This window comes from Periplaneta americana, chromosome 4 (genome assembly GCF_040183065.1).
Source record: "Periplaneta americana isolate PAMFEO1 chromosome 4, P.americana_PAMFEO1_priV1, whole genome shotgun sequence".
Lineage (NCBI taxonomy): Eukaryota > Metazoa > Arthropoda > Insecta > Blattodea > Blattidae > Periplaneta > Periplaneta americana.
Window position 1 is genome coordinate 118,759,193 of NC_091120.1, and position 24,495 is coordinate 118,783,687.

At 34.0% G+C, this 24,495-nt stretch overlaps 1 protein-coding gene across 4 annotated transcripts in view; it reads right to left on the bottom strand.

The window, feature by feature from the left end:
• Sirt6 (sirtuin 6) overlaps positions 1-24,495 on the bottom strand; it is a 101,366-nt gene that overhangs the window by 70,073 nt on the left and 6,798 nt on the right. For 2 of the 4 annotated variants that reach the window (XM_069823881.1, XM_069823880.1), the window contains one exon: positions 8,827-8,904. The exons of the other annotated variants lie outside the window; for them this stretch is intronic. In XM_069823881.1, coding sequence (XP_069679982.1) covers positions 8,827-8,904 — 78 coding nt within the window. The remainder of the gene's footprint in view (positions 1-8,826; positions 8,905-24,495) is intronic. 4 annotated transcript variants of the gene reach the window in all.

Below are 24,495 nucleotides of genomic sequence, written 5' to 3' on the forward strand. Positions count from 1 at the left end.
TTCCAATAGAATGGTTTCGTTGCGGACACATAAACAAAATACACGAACCTAACACAAACAAAAGAGAACAGATAACAATAAAAACACTGAAAGCAAAACAACAACATAACCTCATTTTCACCAAAGCAGACAAAGGCAATTGCACAGTAATACTACACAAACAAGATCTACACAACAAAATAGAAACACACTTTAAACAAAACAACATCACAGAATTTCAAAAAGATCCCACCACACAATACCACAACACAATAAAAAGCACAATCAACAAAAGCAAACATGCAATACTGCACAATATGAAACAACAACTCAAACCCAACAAACCAGCAGCACCTAAACTCAATGTACTACCCAAGATACATAAAGAAAACATACCAATCAGACCTCTAATCAACTACATACAAACAGGCACCAGCACACAAACTAGCCACACACATGGACAAAATCATCAGAAACAACATAAAATTCAGAAAACAGACAACAATAAAAAACACTATAGACCTAGTCAACAAAACAAAACAAAACAACAACACATTCCACAAGTGCAACACTAGCATCTTTCGATATCACTAACTTATCATCATCATCATCATCTGTGGTCATACAGCCCTTTTAGTTTAGCCTTGACCTCCTTAAGAATTGCCGCCCAATCTTCCCTCTCTAGGGCTCTCCGTCTCCATCTCTTAATTCCTGCTTTAACTAGATCATCCTGAACATCATCCAACCATCGTAGTTTAGGTCTTCCTGCTCTTCTTTTACCACTTAGCGTGGCATCTAATAATCTTTTAGGAATATTATTATTGTCCATTCTGATAATGTGGCCCAGCCACTCCAGCCGTCTAATTTTTATATCAGTGACAATACTTGAATCTTTATATAGTTTTTGTAGTTCAGAATTGGTCCTAATTCTCCACTCTCCCTTATCATAAATAGGGCCATAAATTTTTCTTAAAATTTTCCTTTCCCACGTATTTAAGATGGTTATTGCTCGTTCAGGTAGAGTCCAGGTTTCGCTTCCAAAAGTCACTGTAGGTTTAATAATTGTTTTATAAATCCTCACCTTCATTTTTTTGGAGATATATCTGGTTCTTATAATTTTATCTAATGCTCTGAGGCTTTGATTGCCAATGGCTATTTTATCCTTGATCTCAGTTAATATGTTGTTATCCTCGGTGACTATCAAGCCGAGATATCGGAACCTTGACACTTTCTCAAAAGTAACCTCATTTAAGACAACATTTTTTACAGTATTGTCTCTCGTGGTTATGTTATTCATATACTTTGTCTTTGTTCTGTTAATATTTAAATTTGAAGCATTTGTCTCATTATGTATCTGTTTGAGGACATCATCTAAGGATGACACATTCCGTGCAAATACAGCTACATCATCAGCAAAAGCAAAGTATTGAAACATTCTATTAAATATGGTTCCCCCTGGATTAATGGCAATCTTTCTAATAACTCGCTCTAGACCAATATTAAATAAGAGTGTTGATAAGGAGTCACCCTGTCTAATTCCATTATGAGTTATGAACTTTTCTGATAATTTATTCTGTATTTTAACTTTATTTTGTGTATTCATTAAGGTCATCTTGGTTAAGGCAATTAACTTTCTAGGGATTCCAAATTCTGCCATTGCATCAAATATATAATTCCTATTTATTGTATCAAATGCTTGTTTAAAATCAATATACAACTGGTGTAACAGTAAGTTAAATTCATAAAATTTCTGTAAAATCATACGTAAGGAAAAAACCTGATCAGTCGTGGATCTTCCTTTACGAAAGCCACATTGGTAATCGCCAAGAGCTGATTCAGCGTATGGTTCAATATATTTAGATAAAATATTGGTAAAAATTTGATAGGTGACATTTAAAAGTGAGATTCCTCTATAGTTATTACATTCCAATTTACTGCCTTTTTTGTGTATAGGACATATAATGGCTACATTCCAATCATTAGGCATTTGTTCAAGCTGCCAAATATCAATCACTAACTTATACACTAACATACTGATACAAGACACATTACAGATACTAAAACAAATGCTCATAGACAACAACACACCACAAGAACACATCAAAGAAATCATCCAAATCACAGACATCATAACAAAACAAAACTATTTCACACACAACGACAAATACTACACCCAAACAGAAGGATTGCCAATGGGATCACCCATATCTAGCATACTTGCAGAGATATTTTTACACAACATAGAACAAACATACATACTCAACAATGAACATAACAAATATGCAGACAACATAATATACTGGCACAGATACGTAGACGACATACTCATACTATACAAAGGAAACAAACGACAAATACACAAACTACACCAATACATAAACAAAATACACCCAAAACTCCAGTACACACTGGAACTTGAAAATAATAATTCCATAAATTTCCTAGACATCACCACAACAAAAGCTGACAACAAACACACCTTCAAAATATACAGAAAACCAACCACCACCTCCACACACATACACAATTCCACTATTGGATAGATTATTTCGACTTTGTAGGATGTTAGGAATGATATTATTGAGTTTATTTGTCCTAAAGGCTATGTTATTTTTTTCTTTTTCAAGGAAATTATGTAATTGTATGAGATATTGCCGAAAAATGTCATAGGTTTCCAATTTACTTTCCCGTTTTTATATTCGATTTGGGTTAATGTGGTTTATGTATTGGTTTTTGTTTCAAGCTTATTTTTTGTTTGTGGATCGTATTAACTATAGTTATTTTATTAAAGCCATTATTTTGTGCTAATCATAAGCTATAACTGTATTCTGTTTTGTAATCCCAATTATTTAATGATGTATTAAGCAAGCAGTCAATTAGGAAGCAAAAATTACTGACTTTATGTGTGTATGGATGATTAGAATTGTATTGGATAGAATGACTTGTGTTGGTTGGTTTTGTGAAAATATTGAGGGTAGTATGTTAAATAACCAGATTTGGAAAGTGTTCATTGTGTGTTACCCACTATTACGAGACTTGATTATGTCATTTCATGGCGAAAACGTTCGTCTCTTCTAAGTTCAACAATATATTCCATTTTTAAGTCATAATTTAATGTCTTGATAGTTTATAATAAAAGATAAGTAATTTTACGGAAATAAACAAATATTCTGTAGATATATTCATTTTGTAATATTTATATTTATCGGACCAAATATGTCTTTGAAATCAGCTAAGGAAACCTACAGGGAATTCCTAACAAGCTTTAAAATTGCAATGATCCCCGATAACTTCCCTTCTAGTAAATTTTCGGAGGATCAAATCAATAAACTCCAAGAAGAGATAGTACAGGCTTTTGAAAGTCTCGAAGATGGAAGTTTCCCCCAATTTACGGGATCCTATGAGGAGAGGGGTGCTCTCATTCTCTCCTGCGCTAATGAGTTCACCAAATTTTGCTGTGGGTCCAAGAGAAGAGATACTACAAACAAATAAAGTGCTATTCAAGACTCCTAAGATGTTCGTCAAAACACCCCACACAACACAAACATGATGCATTCAGGACAATGGTACACAGATTACTCAACATACCCATGAGCCAACAACACTACAATGAAGAAGTGAACACGATCAAATACACAGTACAAGAAAATGGTTACAACCCAAATATAATAGACAGCATCATAAGGAAGACAAAACAAAAACTCAACAAACACAAAAAACACACAAAACACAACACAAACACAAGAACACAAGAAATACATCACAGTAACATACGAAAAGAAAAACACACACAAGATCGCATCCTCACTCAGAAAACAGAAATACAACATAGCATATAGAACAGAAAACACACTACAAAGACATCTCAACACACAAACAACACAAACAAATAAATACAACCACACAGGCATATACATACTCACATGCAATAGTTGCGACAGTTTCTACATTGGACAGACAGGCAGATCATTCCAAACTCGATACAAAGAACACATTAAAGCAATAACCAGAGGACACAATACATCTACATATGTCAAACACATAACTAATGCTAACCACACATACAATAACATAAATACAAACATGGAAATCTTACACATACAACCCAAAAACCATAAACTCAACATACTAGAACAATATGAAATATATAGACACACTATAACACACCCCATCAAATTCTCAACACACAGATCAATTTCAGAACACACACACTATCTGACACAACTCTTCATCACACAAATGCACCCACACAACAGGCAGCGAAGTTGAGATGGCGCTGAGACACAGAAGGCTCTGAGGATGGTGTCAAGTAACACCAAAACAGTTGTAAGCCGCACATGCTTACATAATTAACACGAGTAAGAGTGCCATATAATCAATTATTTATATTCAAGTGTTAAAAGTAGTGTTGTTGTTTTCTAATGCCAGGCGTTTGACAATAAAGTCATTTGACCTCTTGCACTCCAATATTTTTCAAAGATATTATCATGGCCAGCCACTGAAGCACAGATTTTGAGGTGTTCCGAATCCATTTCTTGGTCTGAGTTGCACAATGGGCAGTTAGGGGACTGATATATTCCAATTCTATGCAGGTGTTTGTTTGGACAGACAGTCATGGCCTGTTGCCAATCTAAATGCAGCTACAGACGATTTTCGTGGTAAATCGGGAATTAACTGTGGATTTTGATGCAGAGAGTTCCATTTTTTCCCTTGAGATTGTGTTATCAAATTTTGTTTGTTGAAGTCTAAGTATGTAGATTTAATAAATCTTTTCACAGAGTAATACGTAGATTTAGTAACAGGTCTGTAAGTAGCAGTGCTGCCCTTCTTTGCTAAAGCATCCGCATTCTCGTTTCCCAGGATTCCACAATGGGATGGTATCCATTGGAATACAATTCTTTTATTGAGTGATATTAATTGAGAGAGCATTTTAGTTATTTCTGCTGCTTGAGATGAAGGTGTGTGTTTAGAGACTATTGATAGAATAGCTGCTTTGGAGTCTGACAATATAACTGCATTTTTAAATTTATTGATGTGGCATAGAAGATTCCTGAGACTTTCACTTATTGCAATGATTTCTCCATCAAAACTTGTTGTTCCATACCCAAGAGATCTATAAAGTGAGAAGAGACAGCACATAACACCTGCACCAGCACCTTGTTCTCTGGAGATCAAGGATCTGTCAGTGTATAAATGAAGCCAGTTTTGTGGAGGGTACCTAATATTAATTGTCTCTAAAGACAATTGTTTTAGTATTTCAGTGTTTACTTCTGATTTTAGTATTTCTTCTGTTAAATTTAGATTATATTCTACATTTAATAGAGTTAAAGGGTTTGGTTTAATTTGTAGGTTTTCTTTTAAATTCGGGATATTGATTTTCTGTTTTAATTCTTGAACAATGAATATGAAACTTTTTTGAGTTTTCAATCTACAGAGAGGACTGTATGAATGCCAATTGTTTCCTGGTAATCTAATAAGTTTTTCATATTGAATCAGTGCTTTAAAAGTAGTGTACGAAGGATTCAACATGAAATATTTAGCTATGTAATACTCCTCTGTATATTTAAATACTTAATATTATTATTATTAACTGTTTTAAGAATTTGTAAAGTATTAGCTATGTTCGTAAGTTCATGGTTATTGTTAATTAAATGTGTTGCAAACTTTGACTTGTTCCTGCTGTGTTTGAAGTGTGCTACATGCTCACTATAACAAGTTCGGTAATTCCTTCTAGTTTGACCTATGTATTTGCTAAGACAATTTTTACAATTTAATAAATATATTCCACTATTGGATAGATTATTTCGACTTTGTAGGATGTTAGGAATGATATTATTGAGTTTATTTGTCCTAAAGGCTATGTTATTTTTTTCTTTTTCAAGGAAATTACGTAATTGTATGAGATATTGCCGAAAAATGTCATAGGTTTCCAATTTACTTTCCCGTTTTTATATTCGATTTGGGTTAATGTGGTTTATGTATTGGTTTTTGTTTCAAGCTTATTTTTTGTTTGTGGATCGTATTAACTATAGTTATTTTATTAAAGCCATTATTTTGTGCTAATCATAAGCTATAACTGTATTCTGTTTTGTAATCCCAATTATTTAATGATGTATTAAGCAAGCAGTCAATTAGGAAGCAAAAATTACTGACTTTATGTGTGTATGGATGATTGGAATTGTATTGGATAGAATGACTTGTGTTGGTTGGTTTTGTGAAAATATTGAGGGTAGTATGTTAAATAACCAGATTTGGAAAGTGTTCATTGTGTGTTACCCACTATTACGAGACTTGATTATGTCATTTCATGGCGAAAACGTTCGTCTCTTCTAAGTTCAACAATATATTCCATTTTTAAGTCATAATTTAATGTCTTGATAGTTTATAATAAAAGATAAGTAATTTTACGGAAATAAACAAATATTCTGTAGATATATTCATTTTGTAATATTTATATTTATCGGACCAAATATGTCTTTGAAATCAGCTAAGGAAACCTACAGGGAATTCCTAACAAGCTTTAAAATTGCAATGATCCCCGATAACTTCCCTTCTAGTAAATTTTCGGAGGATCAAATCAATAAACTCCAAGAAGAGATAGTACAGGCTTTTGAAAGTCTCGAAGATGGAAGTTTCCCCCAATTTACGGGATCCTATGAGGAGAGGGGTGCTCTCATTCTCTCCTGCGCTAATGAGTTCACCAAATTTTGCTGTGGGTCCAAGAGAAGAGATACTACAAACAAAGTGCTATTCAAGACTCCTAAGATGTTCGTCAAAACTGATCCTAAAAACATCATCAAGATGCTGAAAGATCAGAATAAAAGCTTGAGTGAAGGAGATTGGAAACTATCACCCCTCCTTTGGAGCCTCGTGGTGGATGGTCTACTCAATGATCTGGCCCAGGAAGGTTACTATATATAGAGCTATGCAGATGACATAGCACTCTTTGTCTTCAAGAAATTTCCCAGTACAATCTTAGACTTAATGAATCGAGGACTGAGGAAAATTTACAACTGGTGTATACAGGAGCAACGTTCTATCAATCCCAGCAAAATAGTTGTTGTTCCACTCACCAACAGGAGTAATCTAAAAGGACTAAGAAAACTCAGACTAGGCAATTCAATCCTGGACTATTCCGAGTCAGTTAAATATCTAGGAATTATACTTAATAAGAAGCTGATCTGGAACACTCATATAGATAATATTCTCTGTAGAGGCAGGTGGTATCTTCTAACCATCAAGCGTACTATTGGAATAACCTGGGGCCTAAAACCATACATCAGCCATTGGCTGTATGTAGCAATAGTTAGGTGCCAGATTTCTTATAGTGCCATCATCTGGTGGCGCAAAATATTACACACTATATAGCAGGCAAGCTTGCCAAACTACAGATATTAGCCTTCAAAAGTACTCCAACCATTGCATTGGAGACTTTGTTAGGACTCCCACCCATGGACATCTATCTATAAGCAGAGGCTAGACTTACTGCCCATCGTTTAGTTCAAACAGGATATTGGAGAAACAGCCGCTCAACAACTGGACATAACTCCATTTTAAATTTCCTGGATATTCCAGTACTAAGAATGAAGACTGACTTAATGAATCCCCAATACTGTTTCTTCCATCCATTCCAGACAACACTAGAATCTCGAGAAAACTGGACTGGAGAAATTACGCTTAACAAAGAATGTGACCAACTTGTCTGGTTCACGGATGGAACCTGCATAGGGACGAAGTCAGGTGCAGGCATCTATAGCCAATCTCCTAGGACTAATATCACTATAAGCCTCGGGGAATATTGCACAGTTTTCCAGGAGGAAGTATTCAATATCTTAAACTGCGTACTCAGAGGACTTGAGAAGGATTACCATTGTAAACGAATTCTCATCCTCACAGATAGTCAAAATGCTCTAAAAGCATTTTCTTCAGACCAGGTGAAATCAAAACTGGTATGGGATTGCCTGAATGCCCTGATAGTCCTGTCTTTTCATAACAAGCTAGAACTGCATGAGTACCGGGGCATCAAGGCATTCAGGGAAATGAATATGCAGATCAACTAGCCAAAAAGGGTATAGCGATACCCTTTGTTGGACCTGAACCCATGGTTGGAATCAGTTTACTCACTGCCAAAACCTCGGTTAAGAAATGGATTAAGGAAAGACACCAAATTAAGTGGCAATCCTATCCTGGACAAAAACTGGCCAGGAAACTGGTCTTACGTCCAAACAACTCTCTCTCCTCAGCTCTGCTCTAATTGGACAGAAGAGAAATGAGAAGCATAGTTGCATTAATTACTGGTCATGGTCACTTCAGGAAACACCTACACACAGTGGGACTCTATAAAGAGGAACCCAACTGTCGAATGTGCAAACAGGAGGAAGAGACTGCCCCACATATCCTGTTTGACTGTCTATTCCTAGAAAGAAAAAGATAACAAGGAAAGATTTAGGAATGGACACTAATGTTGGAGCCAAAATACTATTGCTAGTCCAAGGAACAGGGTTTGGAAGACAATGCTAGTGTCCATTCCAATGAGGATACACAATAAGCCTTTTAGGCTGACGTGCAGGAGGCCTTTAAGACTCCTTAAAGACCTCCAGTAGCCTAACCTAGCCTAACCTTCTGGGATAAATATAACTCGACACAGGACACACCACTATAATCCAGAACTATCTGGGAAATCCAGGACGTCTGGTAACCCTGTCGACATATTAGTAATTTAGCACTATAATTTTTATTCCATTCGTTTTGTATTTTTGATCCTGGAAAAGTATACACCTTAAAAATGGCAAATGTATTTTCGTAAAGATTAGTATTTCCCTGGACCAAAATTACAAATTAGCTCACTTGACTATGATAGATGCTCCTTGCGCCCTCGGGGTAAATAAAAAGACTCCTCTTGTGTAAACAAACTTTGTGAGTGATCTGTGCAAAAAAAAAAAAAAAAAATGAATAACAAATATCTGAGTGCCATATATGAAACATTACATTCCCTTTTTCAGTGTAAAGAAACATAGAAAAGATAGTGTAACTAATTTCGAACATTTTTCAATGACATAAGTACTATTTCTGTTTATGGGTTTCAAATAAATAACTAGTAAATACTGAAATGCACTAGTGAACATTTTAGACAGACAGGTAGATGCGATAGGCTCATAGGCCAACAGAATAACGGACTAGGTACATGAATATTATATTCATTCATGGTACATGTCTGAAGTAGCTAGCTTTCAGTTTGGCGGCATGTTGAAAACGAGTAATTCTGTGAAAACATAGCAATTTATTTTATGTTAGTGTTACAATTTTTATAATTTCTGCTTTGAGAAATGAAAATTTTAGGTAGATTTATCAACAGTAATCTCACTAGAGGTTTTGATTTATCTATAGAAAATCAAAACTCGAGTGGGATTTAATTGACTATTATACGATTAGAAGAAAGTATATAAAGATTAGAATTAACGAAGTACTCCAATACAATAAAATATTAATTGACTTATGAAAATACAACTGTCTTCAAATTTATTATTGTACCATCTCAACATTAAAAATATTACACTAGATGGCAGTAGTGTGTTATGATTAGCTGTTTTCTTATCAGTCGTGCCAACTATGGAATCTTCATTGAATTGATTGAACTCTGTGGACGGTTACTAGTCAAGAAAGCTTTGTTGATTCAGTTTCATTTTTATTAAAACAGTTGCACTCCACTTCAATTATCCAGATCCCAGTAATCAACGTCACTTGACATGATTTTCAATAAATCTTAATATTACACAATCTCTGATATGTGACTATCCATAATATCATATAACAGAAGCTATAGGCCTAACATACCCTAAATAGTATAAACAAGTGTTAGAAAAGTTTTAATTAGGGATGATGAAATAAAAAAGAAAAGTTTTAATTAAGGACGATGAAATGAAAAATAAACATTAATAATTTTAAAAGGAACAATTATTGAAAGTACAATTTTTAAATTTAAATGTTTTAGTGGTTGGTGGTTCAGTTGATGTTATATTGGACGTGTGCGTAAAAGAAGTGGAACTCGATGTCCATGGTATATTCCTCAACTTATTAAGGATTTCCGAATGGTGCTCTTCATTTATTTGTAAATAGAATTTCAGGGAAGATGCACAGATATGACCAGTGATCTTTATTAATTATTGTTCTTGAATGCCAATGTGAGTCATATTTGAAACTGCTGTGCATTGACTGGAGTGGTTTGTAATTTTCTGTTTTTTGACATCCAGACCAGTGCAGTTTGAAATGTTTGCAAACAAAGAAACAAATGCTAGGGTAATGATAAAAACAAACAAATGCTAAGGAAGTGATAAAATTAAACTAATGCTAGAGACGGACGTGATAAAATTGTGCAATAAGCAGCCATGATTGGTTGAAAGACGTCCTTTCGTACCGTTTTATTGGTCAAAAGTAATATGACGTAGTAAAAGTGTAATAGTCACTGAAAATAACGGAGTAGATACTTTCCATCAATAAAATTACATACTTGAAAATTACCAGTTTATTATTTTTTATGCTTTGTATAATGGGAAAATCAAAGAAATTACTGTATAACACTGACGAAAAATAAGTATTCTGCATTTATTTGAAACTCAATCACAGAGTGTGGTGAAATATGAAACAAAATGTACCCTACTCAACACAAAACTGTAGAATCTATCTTCAACATGTTTAACACTTTATCTCTTCACTATAATATTTACGGGTACTGTTAACCTAATTCTTACAGCAATAAATATAACCAATCTTGTTTCTTTGTTCACACACTATGACGAGTATAGTAAATGAATGCCAAAAATTATACCGAAATCTGATGAACTACAGAATATGTACTATATAGGGTTGCCACCTGTCCTATTTTGTCGAGATCGTCTCTACTTTTTTGTAACTGTCTCGTGTCCCAACACGAGTATGACAGGACGTCCAAATGTCCCTACTTTTCTGTTTTTAGGTTACAAGCCGAGTTTTATTATTGAGTCTTCTTAACGTTTTATGTCAAATAATATTTATAATAATATTAGTAATATCTTTTGTTTAAGCTTTTGTCATCTAGTCCGCTGTCAAAAAATCTGAAAGTTAGAATTTATAAAACAGTTATATTACAAGTTGTTCTGTATGGTTGTGAAACTTGGACTCTAACTTAGAGAGAGGAACAGAGATTAAGGGTGTTTGAGAATAAGGTTCTTAGGAAAATATTTGGGGCTAAAAGGGATGAAGTTACAGAAGAATGGACAAAGTTACACAACGCAGAACTGCATGCATTGTATTCTTCACCTGACATAATTAGGAACATTAAATCCAGATGTTTGAGATGGGCAGGGCATGTAGCACATATGGACGAATCCAGAAATGCAGAGTATTAGTTGGGAGGATAATATTAAAATGGATTTGAGGGAGGAGGGATATGATGATAGACAATGAATTAATCTTGCACAGGATAGGGACCAATGGCGGGCTTATGTAAGGGCAGCAATAAACCTGCGGGTTCCTTAAAAACCATTTGTAAGTAAGTGTTAGTAATATCTATTTTATTTTTCTTTAAAATTCTACAATTGGTCATCTTGATAACTGCTTAAATTTACAAACGGAAGAACGAGCAACAATGGATTCATGTTTCAGTTTCTAAGAAATCAAGTCACTGCAGTTCGTGTTTCAGTGTCGCAGAGTGGTGTGAGAATTCAGTAAACACTAGGCTGGTGGCAATTGGGTCACTCCATGCAAAAAATATGTTTTTAAACCATGATGTCTCAAAAGTTAAAAATAATGTAGTAGGTTATTTTATATGTTCTAAATATGAATTTCACGCAATATTATATTTATAATCTTCGTAGTTTGGCAGCAATCAGCATTTAAAATATTGGTTTAGCAAAGAACATGGCTTCATTCATTGAAGTTTTCTTACTAACTTATGTAAAAGGAGATGGAAAAATGATTTCAATGCAATTCGAAAAAGGAGAGCCTAGTTTATAAATGCCCTCAAAATGAAAGACATATGTAATTTTTTAAATAGTTACTTGATGTAAAATAATTAAAAAAAAAATACAGAACACAAAATGCAATTCATTTTTACAGACGAAAAAATATGTGTTTAATTCTTTCGGGTATATTGATTCCACTGTGAAAATTTCAGAATGTTGATTTAAATATCTCAGTTTTTAATAAAAGTAAATCACCAGAACAAAATAGGTCAGCGGGTAGGCTCTTCTGTCATACAGAATGCTGCGCGATCAAGGTCAGGAAGACGAACACACAGGAGTATTTGAGATTACTCATTGTTATGACGTCTCGGGAGCGCTGCAACCACCACACATAGCAAGCGATTTTCAACCATCAGAACAAAAATTAATAATTTTATTAATTTAATTATTCATAAGTTTTTTAAGAACATGAAACTATTTCTTTTTTTCAATGATGTGTTTTTATGAGCATCCCTTAATATTATTTCAATTAGTCTTTAAGGTACTAAAATATGGTTATTCAAGTCTACAATGGCGTCTCTTTAGTTTCGTTGACATTTCATATAGGGTCTAGAATATTTCAAATTATAGATAACATGTAACTGCCACCCATTTTTCAGTCATCCGTATGACTAAAATATTAATGATATGACGGTCATAATTCATTTTTATAACAACATTATTATATTAAAAGCCCAAAAATAGTCATGACATCACAGGCATATTCTTAAAATTTGGATGGAATGTCCCAGTTAAAAAATTGCAGTGCACGTATGTTAGCTGTTGTTAGACAGTTTTACAAAACACAGACATTCTTTCCAACAATTTAGGGGTTCGTTTCAATAAAATGTTCTCTAAATTAAAGGAAAACAGCAGTGGAAGTGAATGTACTGATAGTGATAGTTATGAGTCAAAATGATAAACAGATGAAAAAGATGAAAAGAATGTGTGCATTTCGTAATGAATGGTTACAAGATAAACACTTTAAAAGCTGGTTAGTTAAATGTGATGACAAAGCCATGGCGAAATGTATAGTGTCTCCTGCTTCGTTTTCAATAAAAAGTGAGGACATTGGGGTGGTGAGAAAACATTTACAAAGAGAGAAACATAAACTTTCAGTTGCATCAAGTGCTAAAACTAAATCGATCAAAAATTTTTTTAGCGCGAAACATTCTCCTATTGAAAGTGAAGTTACAGCTGCTGAATTGTAGTTTGCATATCACACAATAATGCATAACCATAGCTATCTTTCTACTGATGGCATTAAGTTAGCGAATGGCTTTTTCAAAGATTCGAAGTTAAGTCCAAAACTTCACTGTGGACGTACAAAATGTGAGATACCTGGTTCAAAATATATTGGCTCCTCACTCCATAGAATTAGTAGAGAATGACTTAAAAGATGACACTTTTCCCTCTGTTTCGACAGATCCTTCAAATAAAGGCAATATTAAGGGCTTTCCAGTCAGTATCAAATATTTTTCCGAGATTAGTGGGGTTAAAGAAAAATTACTTAGCTTTTATGAGGATTCAAATGAAACAGCAGACAGTTTTTTTTTTTTTAACTGAAATCTATTTTAGATGGACACGAATCAGGTTTTGATGCAGACAATGCAGCGGTCAACTATGGAAAACACCACCAGTTTTTCAGAATTTCAAATCTTTAAATGATAACATAATTAAAGCAAATTATAATTGTCACATTCTTCATAACATGGCCAAAAATGCATGCAAAGTGATGAAATTTGATGTCGAGTGTCTAGTATTAAAAGTTTATAACTAGTTTTTGTCTTCTAGTAAAAAAACTAAAGAACTCAGAAACTTTTTTCAGTTTGTTGAACAAGAATATTCAACAATTTTAAGGCATATTCCAGTTCGGTGATTGTCTCTATTGCCAGCTTTCGAGCGTTTGCTAAAAAATTGGAATCCTATATGATCCTACCTTCTCTCTCAAGGAGAAGAAGAAACAAATCCTTTAGTATGGACTTTCGTAAGAGCAGTGGACGAAAAAAATGAATAGTCACTTCCATTTTGTTATATGCATTTCATGCATAACTATATGAATTCCGTTATAACAACAATTTTACAACTCGAAAATAAAACAATTCAACCTACAGATCTTTATGCTATCTTACAATTCCTAGATAAAAACGTTCAATCTAAATTAAAAGATGGGTTTTATGGCTTTCAAGTCAATAAAAATTTGAAGAAATTAAACAAATCGAACCAGAAAATATTTAGAAGAGATGCAGCTAATGTATTTCAGAGGAGTCTTCACTATTTAAATAGGCCTAAGTAGTTCAACTTCGAGACCTTCCTTTTTAAGAAATTCGCTGACTTGAATCTGAAAGAAGCAGTGACCTTTGATAGCCTTATATAAATTGTAAATGCTCACAGCTTAGAAGTAAACGGTGATGAAATGTACAATGAGCTTTTTGTTCTAAGAAATGATATTCAAACTCTTAAAAATCTATATTTACCAACTGACAAAAAAATGGGTCCTTTTTTTAACAAATTTGCAGCCCATAACTTACTATAAGCTTAAATAGTAAAATTTGTGTTTGTTCCTGTCAGTAACGTGCATGTAGAAAGAGTATTTTCTTTAATGAAAAACTTGTGGACAGAAGAAAGAAAGAAAGAAAGAAAGAAAGAAAGAAAGAAGAAAAGAAAGAGAGAGAGAGAGAGAGAGAGAGAGAGAAAGAAACTTCACGTAAAATCCGTGGAAAGTGAACTTCTGGTTAAAATAAACTAGCCTCTAATATGAGTTACGAATTTCATCAATATGCTCTACATGAGAAGCAATTTCTAAAGGCCGCTGCATCAGATAAGATGTACGTCTATAAATTCCAGTCTTTGCCTCAGTCCCATGATTTGTACATGGCATCATGTTCATACTAAGATAAACATAATTAATTTCAATACCTTTAGAAATGTTCAATATAGTATTTGTAGTTTATTTTTAATTTAAAGTATTTAAGGTTTAATTTGTAAAATGGAATACCACCCACTTTAAGTGTCCTAACCTAATCCTAGTACTATAATATATTGGAAGTAAACTATGTAATTGTCTGACTTGTGGCTTTCCTGGCGTTTGATGTAGAATAACTCTTCTCAGGTTCTCAGCCAGGTGAGTTGAAGATTTGCTTCCAAAGCTTTCGACTGCTAGCTCTGCCATCTTCTTCAGGGAATGAAATGATGTAGGACCATGTCTAGCCCATAGGTATATATGCAATAGTAAGGCTTCCCGCTGCGGGCCAATCAGGAGCTAGTTCTAGTCCCGACCGCTAGGCGTATTCTGGTTGGAGGAAGCGGTAGCCAATCAGGAGGCTGGCGGTCGGGACTAGGAACTAGCTCCTGATTGGCCTGCAGCGGGAAGCCCTGCTATTGCATATATACCTGCTACACATGGTCCCACATCACTTCATTCCCTGAAGAAGGCAGAGCTAGCTGTCGAAAGCTTGGAAGCAAATCTCCAACTCACCTGGCTGAGAACCCAAGAAGAGTTATTCTATGTAATTGTCATTAAACTTCGCCATTTTATCCTTTTACGTATCATTCTGTCATTAAACAACGTATATTTACACACTATATACGAAGTTATACAAAAGAACTGTTAAAAAAAAATAAATAAAAATAAAATTTTCACTTAAGCGTATGTAGGTATGTGTATTGCCACGTAACAAATAAAAATAAAAACAATAATTGGAATGAAGAATGCATTAAATACAGAGAGATTAAAAATTATCCTAATAGGCCTATAGCCTAATTACTTGTACCGGTCAATATAGAGTATCCACCAGCCACTGAATGAATATTGCACACTTTTATAGCTGTCAATGTGTCACTATAAACCAATTTTCAATACTTTTATCACAACCACAACACATTTCAATTCTTACTGTACTAGGTTTATATATATAATTTTTACTACATTAACACATTTAATATATCACAAAATATATACACTGGACGAACTAAATGTAATTATTATGAAAGTCATCATAACTTATTTCCTTTCTCGAATTACTATCCACTTCCACTAGATGGCTACCAACACAAGAAGCAGGGCCAGCAATACATGCAAACGAAATTATATTAAATGTGAAGAATGTTACTACAGGTGTGTAGTATTATGCGACAGGTTAGATTAGAGGCAATGGCAAACTTAGGTCGTTCTTGCACGCATTTCTTAAACAATGGAATTTACAATCTTTGGCAGGCAAGTACTACGTGACTCAAAAGGATGACGGAAATAACAGAAGGCTTAAGGTTTCATGTATGGAATTATGGGCGTAGTTTACAAAGGCTACACCAGAGTCGCATTCGCGGAATATGTCTTCAGTTTGAACCGTTGCTTACGGGATTACACAAGCTGGCGCATAGCACGATCGAGAGTAGGTCTCTGTGAGTCATGACAATTTCTGCCGCTAGGTTCGCCTCTCTGCCCTATGAAATGATGAATAGTACCATTACAAAGCATTGTGCATCGTGAAAATAGTTCGATTAATTGTGCATTACTGATTGAGTACGAATATTATAAATATGCCAAGCATATTACAGTGTTATTTGAAGTTTGTTCAGCTAAGTTATATTCGAAAATTGTCTGTGTTTTGCTATGTGAAGAACTCTGTACCAACAGGTCGTATCTTTATAGGTTAAGGTAAATCTCAAAGTTCTCTCATATAACAAGCAATGCTATGTTAAAAGTGGCGAATTGCATTTTCCGACTCTCGAATGATGTGACCCGAAATGTAAAATAATTTCATGCATTGTTTCACTTACCAAGCATTACTGATATAGGCCTAATGAAAATGTGAACGACGTGATGTAAACATTGGAGATAATGTTGTTACTGTTTTCCCTTTCTCTTTTAGAAAATACCGACAAAAGTAATTAATTATCTTCATGCTGTACTTATTAGGTAATTAATGTGTATTTGTCTGTATTTTATACCTGTGTATTGTTACGTAATTATTAGTGAATTAGGTTAGAGAACTTAACAAGGTTAGTATGAGATTAGGTAATGCACCTCAAACTGTAACTAATAATGGCTGCTGCCGAAATAGGCTGAGGTGGTTATCGTGTGAAACAAATTATATCTGGAATATCTAGTTTTATTATATACGGATACGTAAATTTTTTTTTTTTTTTTTTTTTTTTTAGCATGTGTTTGTAATTTTGTGAGGTTATGTCTAGCCTAATTTCCGCTATACTGGAGAATTAGCACGGTCACTTTGAACCGTGCCGTTACGTTTACCACCAAATTTAAGTAAATACACAATGTCACCAACATAAGAACATGACGTTGGTGTGTGGCGTAGTTGGCGGGAGAAATTTTTTCTCTCTCTGTCTACCTCCTTCGTTCTGAACATTATTGAGAGATAGCACCACTGTTAGCGACAATGTGTATTTGCGTAAATATTGCGAGTAAATTATGACGAGTGCCTTAGATGAGAGGCTCGGGACAGAAACAGTTTTGCTGTAGCGCATGCGCGGACCTCTCATGCAGTGGGAGCGTGATCCTTACTTGAATTTATTTTTGCGTGTACTTGCAGATTAAATGATTGAGATCCCTTCTTGCTCCGGTTACAGGCCTTGCATTTACGAAGGTTATGTTATGTTAGGTTAGCTTAGATTAGCTTAGCTTAGGTTAGATTAGCTTTGGTTAGGTTAGATTAGTTTTGGTTAGGTTAGCTTAGCTTTGGTTAGATTAGGTTATGTTAGGTTAGGTTATGTTAGCTTTGGTTAGGTTAGGTTAGCTTTGGTTAGGTTAGCTTGATTTGATTCGTCCATGTAGTAGTTAAAATTATATAATATGACAGTTTTTGATTCGTAATATTGTTAAAAAATAATAGGCCTATAATGAAAGCGGTGAATAATTTCATGGTCCTTAAATTTTTTTTCGTAAAAGGCTAGGTATTTTTCTATAGGCCAGAAATAAAACAGCAACGCCGTCATAATTACGTACTTTACGCTTTGGCGAACATTAACCGGAAATTTACTTTCCGTCATTTTAATTGTATTCCGTGAAACACACCTTTTTTCCTGTTAATTTCCTTGTGATAACCTAGTTTATTATCTTATTACATCTTCATTTTCTTTTAATGTATTCAAAAAACCGCCGTTGTACTACATAAAACCTTGAACTTGACTAATGGAGTGAATTATTTAAGAATATAGTCGCGAATTTGACTACCACCATTTCGATTATATTTTGTTTGATACGGCTCGGTACGGCCCGGTGACTAGTGGCCAGCGAGTAGAGTCGACTATCGATATTGGTCTGCCGTGCATATTATCCAGTTGTTCCCTAATTTCTTTTTATTCTTGTATCATTACCAATACATTAATTTATTTTATATTCATTTCAGGTGTTACATCTATGGTGGCAACTCTACTTATGTTGGGATATGAAATAACAGTATATATTCAACTTCATAATTTGCTAAAAACTAAAGAAAACTGTATGTGTTCGACTCATTTCTTCTTATGTATGTGAACCACGTTCGTTCTAAAAGTGCTACAATAAATGAACACTATAGACAACGTGATGGAACAATTTACAAGTTACTGTTAAAATGCTCAACATTTTCAAGTGGTGCTATACCCATTGTTTCAAAATTTACATACATATTTTTACATTTCTATAAGAGGTGTCATAAATTATTTCAGCATATTTGTAAATTCTTCGAAATTAATATTCTTCTAATTAATACCATAAAGTAATGAAATAATATAGCCTAGGCCTATATGTGATTTTATACTACCGGTATTGATGTTGATCTTGGTAAATTAATCCAATTTCACAGTGTTGTCTTTTGTATTGTGGTTCATAACAATTATAACAGTATGTACGTGGAAATGTTTTTAAAATAATAAATTCTAGCTAATGATTTTAAGTGGTCGTTTCAATGGGAGGTTATATTGGAAAGATGATCACAAATGGATAATATACTGCAAGATACAAGAACTGAATATAAGTGAGTGTTCCGTTCAAAGTGAAAGTGAAAATTTCGTTTTACAAGAGCTAAGTAGGCGTACACGCACTAAAATACTACAGCGTTTACTATTACTATGCTCAATAGATTAATCAGTAGGCCTATAGAAATGTTTTCACCACTGCAAGAAAAAATCGCGCAATAATTATACTTCTCAGTTATTGTGACGTCCGTATTTTTTTTTTTTAAAGAGAGGGAAAAGTTAGGCCTTCTTGCACATGCGTAATTATGAATTCAAGGAAATTAAAGATAATGCAGTACCTTAATTAGTTGCAATATCTTATTTAATAACAATATTAATAATATTAGGTGAAAAGGGTAGGCTATAGTGCGTATACGTAAGATGTCAAGTTAATTTATTTCCGGAAATGTTTGGTGTATGAACTGAAGTACAGAGCAGACAGTCCCTCAGTTTATATGTAATATGTTTTAATATCAAGAATGACAGCCTTTTATTGTAATATAATTGAGGAGTAGAAGTTTGCAAATTACGTCTATTGTCCATAAAATATTGTACGAAGCATTTAATAAGCAATGATGAGTCCTTTAAATGTCCCAAATGTCAATGTCTTTTAAGTGTTCTGCTATGAATATATAGGGCAGAACAGCGCTCCGAGCGGCGGAATTGGCATTACGAGGGAACCACTTCAGACTCGTTTTTCAAGCTCTATGCGCCAGCTTGTATAATCTCGTAAGCAACGGTTTGAACCATAGACATGTAAGATGAACTTTCATGTCTATGGTTTGAACCCAGTCAGGGCAATATTTGCCGAGTTCGATCCCCGACATTTAATTATTATTTTTTGGCTACACCAGAGTCGCATTCGCATTGAAAATAATACATGTTTGATAATATACACAATTAGAACTGAAAACGAGATATGGTAGTATATTACCAAAAATTATACCGTATAGTTTTCATTACTGTTATAGTACCTAATATTGAAATGAATTGAACATGCTTCATTACGAAATTCTTGCACATTCATTTATGCACGATTCAATAATTTTCAGTTGCATCACACGCATATTTTGATGTTAAAATTATAGGTTATGTTTACTCTATCACTACTTTATTTCTACATTCGCAATTATAATTAAGCATAACGTTACGTATTACAACTTATAAAGGCAGTTTGTCTAGACTTCAATTGCATTTATTCGTTTCATACAGTACTCCAATCTGAAGTCTGATCAGTTTAATATGTTACTAGGACTAAACTAGCGCTCATACAACTTGCATATACGAATTAGTTCGGTTAGTTTAGGCTTTTATTATGCCTTGCTTATAGGATTAAATGCATCTCAACAAAAAATCAATGAAACGGTTTTTACTTCTGAAATCGCCGGAACTACCTCAGCGCTAGTTTCCATTAGTAGTAAGAGATGTATTCAAGGAACTGGCCACCCTATCGCCATTATTTCTTGGCATAGTTGCTTTATGAGTGATGCCTTATTGGCCTTCGGACACATGATTAAACAACAGCTGTATTGCAATAAGGCAACCCCAAAGCAACTAGATTTACAAGGTATGTCGAATGTGAATGTAATAGCACAATTATTCAAATGGCAGATCACTGCATTAATATATGTATAAATATATTGCTGAATAATCATTTTAGAGCGAGAGCAAGCATTTGTGCTGAAAAATCTTCACATATACTAGTTATAATGATAAAACATTTCCGAAAAAGATCAGGAATGCTTAATGTACTCAGTTAAAATTAAGAACCAGTTATATAATATAACCATTTCTGTCTAATTTTGATGTTCTCTAATGCCCTGTCATTCCATAGCTACGTTATGATACCATATAGAAATTGTAAGTTATGTTCACTGTATTTACCTTATATTTCTATATTCGCAATTATACATTATAATTAAGCATAATGTCATGTACGAAAAACCCCCCCCCCCACTTTCAATTTGTATTTTAATTAACTCATTTATTACGATACTGGGTTGTATTGAATTATATTTATCGGCTATCTACGAGGGGAAGTAATATAACCTTATATAGGCTACATTTCATAGGAGGTATTGTGGTGAATTTTCTACCTACAAGTAAGGCTGGTAACAGTGTTCTGAAGTTTATCCTAAATATATTCTTCTTTATTAAAAATTTTAAATTATGGTTTATTTAACAACGCTCACAACTGCCAAGGTTATATCAGCGTCGCCTGTGTGCCAGAATTTTGTCCCACAGAAGTTCTTTTATATGCCACTAAGTCTAGTGACATGAGCCTGTCGCATTTAAGCACACTTCAATGCCATCGACCTGGGCCAGCATTGATCCCGCAACCTCAGGCACAGAAGGCTAGCACTATAACAACTGTGCCACTCAGGGCGACTCTTTATTAAATCTCAAAATGGTTTTCGTTCTCAACTTAAAATGTTGATGCAAACAGGTTATGTTAACATGGTGAATTCTCTTCACATTAAAATTAATACAGTTTTATAATTATTCCTGCAACATATTATGCAACAAGTAAATTGAACTTATGCACACATTACACTAAATAAAAATTTTAATTGTATTATTTTATTTATTTGTTTCTTACTATACTGGGTTGTATTGAATTATATTTATCTACTACCTACCAGAGGACGTAACATATAACTGTACGTACATTAATTTCATAGAAGGGACTGTGGTGAATTTTCTACCTACAATTAAAGAAGGTAAATGTGCTAAATTAAAGTGAATTCTCACTATGAGAGAGGAACATAGGTTAAAGGTGTTTGAGAATAAGGTGCTTAGGAAAATATTTGGGGCTAAGAGGGATGAAGTTACAGGCGAATGGAGAAAGTTAGACATAATTAGGAACATTAAATCCAGACGTTTGAGATGGTCAGGGCATGTAGCATGGCATGTAGCATGTATGGGCGAATCTAGAAATGTATATAGAGTGGTAGTTGGGAGACCGAAGGGAAAAAGACCTTAGAGGAGGCTGAGACATAGATGGGATAGTAAAGTAAACAAATGGACAACAATTTTTGTAATGTGTGAGGCTATGGAACTGATACCTCAGAACAAAGATTATCCATACGTTAAGAAAGCAACTTTGATAAGTACCAATTCAAGTCCACAGTTAGTATCATAATATGAACGTATTATGTAGCTGTGGGTCTACTGCCGACATGAATGCCACTTAATATGACTTGATGAAAAAAATCGCTATTTTTTTCAGTTTTACATTTGATCTATTCGTAATCTAGTGTACTTTTATATTTAATTTGTAGGCTAAAGTTGACAGTGCCAGAAGAACTGGCAGTGGAGGAGGAAAACCAGCAAAAATTACTGCAGTTGATGAATTGGTATTAGATTATTAGGAAAAAATTCTGCAAGTGTTGCTGGTCTAGGACAGAAAGACCTGATGGCACTGGAAAATAATCAACATCCCAATTTGTAGAGCAATTTGTATTTGAAGCTTTGCTGATAATGCATGACTTCTATTTGTTTGTCTTGTTATAGCAGGTCCCACTATATTTAACAACTCTAAGCTTTTCACCACTTTACCTAAACCATTCATTATATTCAAACAGTGCTCTCATAAAGAAATAATTGTTTTTTTCCAGATATAGTTTTAGCTCTTCTCACAACAACTTCATCACTTCAATCGGAACCAGTAAACCACATATTAAAAAATAACTACAATATTTTGTTTTGATTATCTGAGAAAGGTTGTCACTGGTAACTGATAATATAGAAATCACCAGTCTTTAGAGTCTTATAGCAATATTCCTGTTGAATTATAGTATAATCAACTAAATTAGCATTTTAAGAAACAGAATCGCTTATGAATTGGTGAAATCGACCAATATTACTAGTCTGTGAACTGGTAATTACTGCCTTACCCTTGTAGTTGCTGGATCAAATTGCAGCTTTCTACCCTGTGTAATCCAGTGCAGCAGAAACGGCTCTTTTCAGAGCCAATATATAATATTAAAGAGCAGAGGATAAGAAGTGTGTAGTGATATTGTGTGTTACAGACACATTGTGTATGCTATTTTTGACATTTTTCTTGCAAATCGTTCATACTGCTACCGGTTTTAATAAATCATAACTTCAAATTTTGGGGCTCCAACTCAGAAAATAATGCCGTCAGTGGGTTCAAATTATAGACTGAGATTTAAAGGACGAGGTTCATTGTGTATACAACTTTTTAGATTTTTATAGCAATTGCATTATACCTCCAATAAAAGTAATTAATTTTTGGGGCCCGAACTCGGGAAATATAGCCGTCACTGGGTTCAAACTGTAAACTGAGATTTAAAGGGAAAGGTTCATTGTGTACACATTTTTTTAGATTTTTCTAGCAATTGTATTATATCTATAATAAAGAATAATTAAATTTCGGGGCTCGAACCGTCGACTGACATTTAAAGGAGAGGTTAAAGTGAGAGAAGACGTTCATTGTGTACATAATTATAGACAAATAATATAATTATGCGACTCTAGTGTCTGCTCCGTAAACTACGCCATGAAATGCAGACATAAAACCGTCAGCCTTCTTTTATTATGGCAGTGCTTTTGAATACCATTGTACTGGCATGCGTGCAAGAACGACCTAAGCAGGGACTGCTAAAGTTTACCATTGCCAGATTAGGTGTGTATTGTGTGTTAGGTTAGGTTTGATTATGTGTGTAGTATTATTACTATCTTGGCGATAATGAAACCCACTGTTACATTAAAGAAGTATGGCTGTATTCTTAATTCACTCTCGACGATTTTCATATATAAGAGTCATTCCATGTCAAATCGAACACCTACAAAACATGACAACTTAATATTTGCTCCAATTTTTTTTTATATATATTCTATTGATAAAATTAAATAACCCATGTGTAATTTTTTCGGGCTGACACAATTATTTAGTCATTTATTAAATGTTACATTTTCCGTAAATTTGGATGCAACGTATTATGAAAATGGTTATACTGAAGATTCTATAAATCGTAGAAATTTCGTATTTATATAATTTTAAAGTGCAATAATTGCAGTATTATATACTAATTTTTAGTGTTCAAACAAACTATAAAATGGGCCCCTTTTAGGGGGTTATATTTTTTAAATACGTTTTCATATATCAGGGACTTACTTCTAAAAAGGGGAAAAAATATCATTATATTCTTTGAAATGTTTTACGTAGAACTGCGTTGGTTTTAGAACTCTATTGGAATCAGAAGTCACTGTGCAAATAATTTACTGATGGTGTGTTCGGGTCGGAAGGCTCGGATTGAGTGAGACCGCACACCGGAGCATATAGCTGCGACAGCAGCAGCGAGAGTGACTAATACATTATCAGTGGTGCTGTGTTACTTTACGTAAATAAACAGATAACCTCTAGTTCTAAAAGCACGTAATGTCCCTTCAACACTTAGCAGTTTCCCTTTAATTTATCTAACAATAATTCCTAAGTCTTTCGAAGTAGGTATCGTGTTGTGTTGTGTGCATGTCAAATCAAACACCTGTATACGAAACGTGACCATTTATTTAGTATTTGCTTAAATCTTCTAAAATATGTTGTGCAGATCAAAAT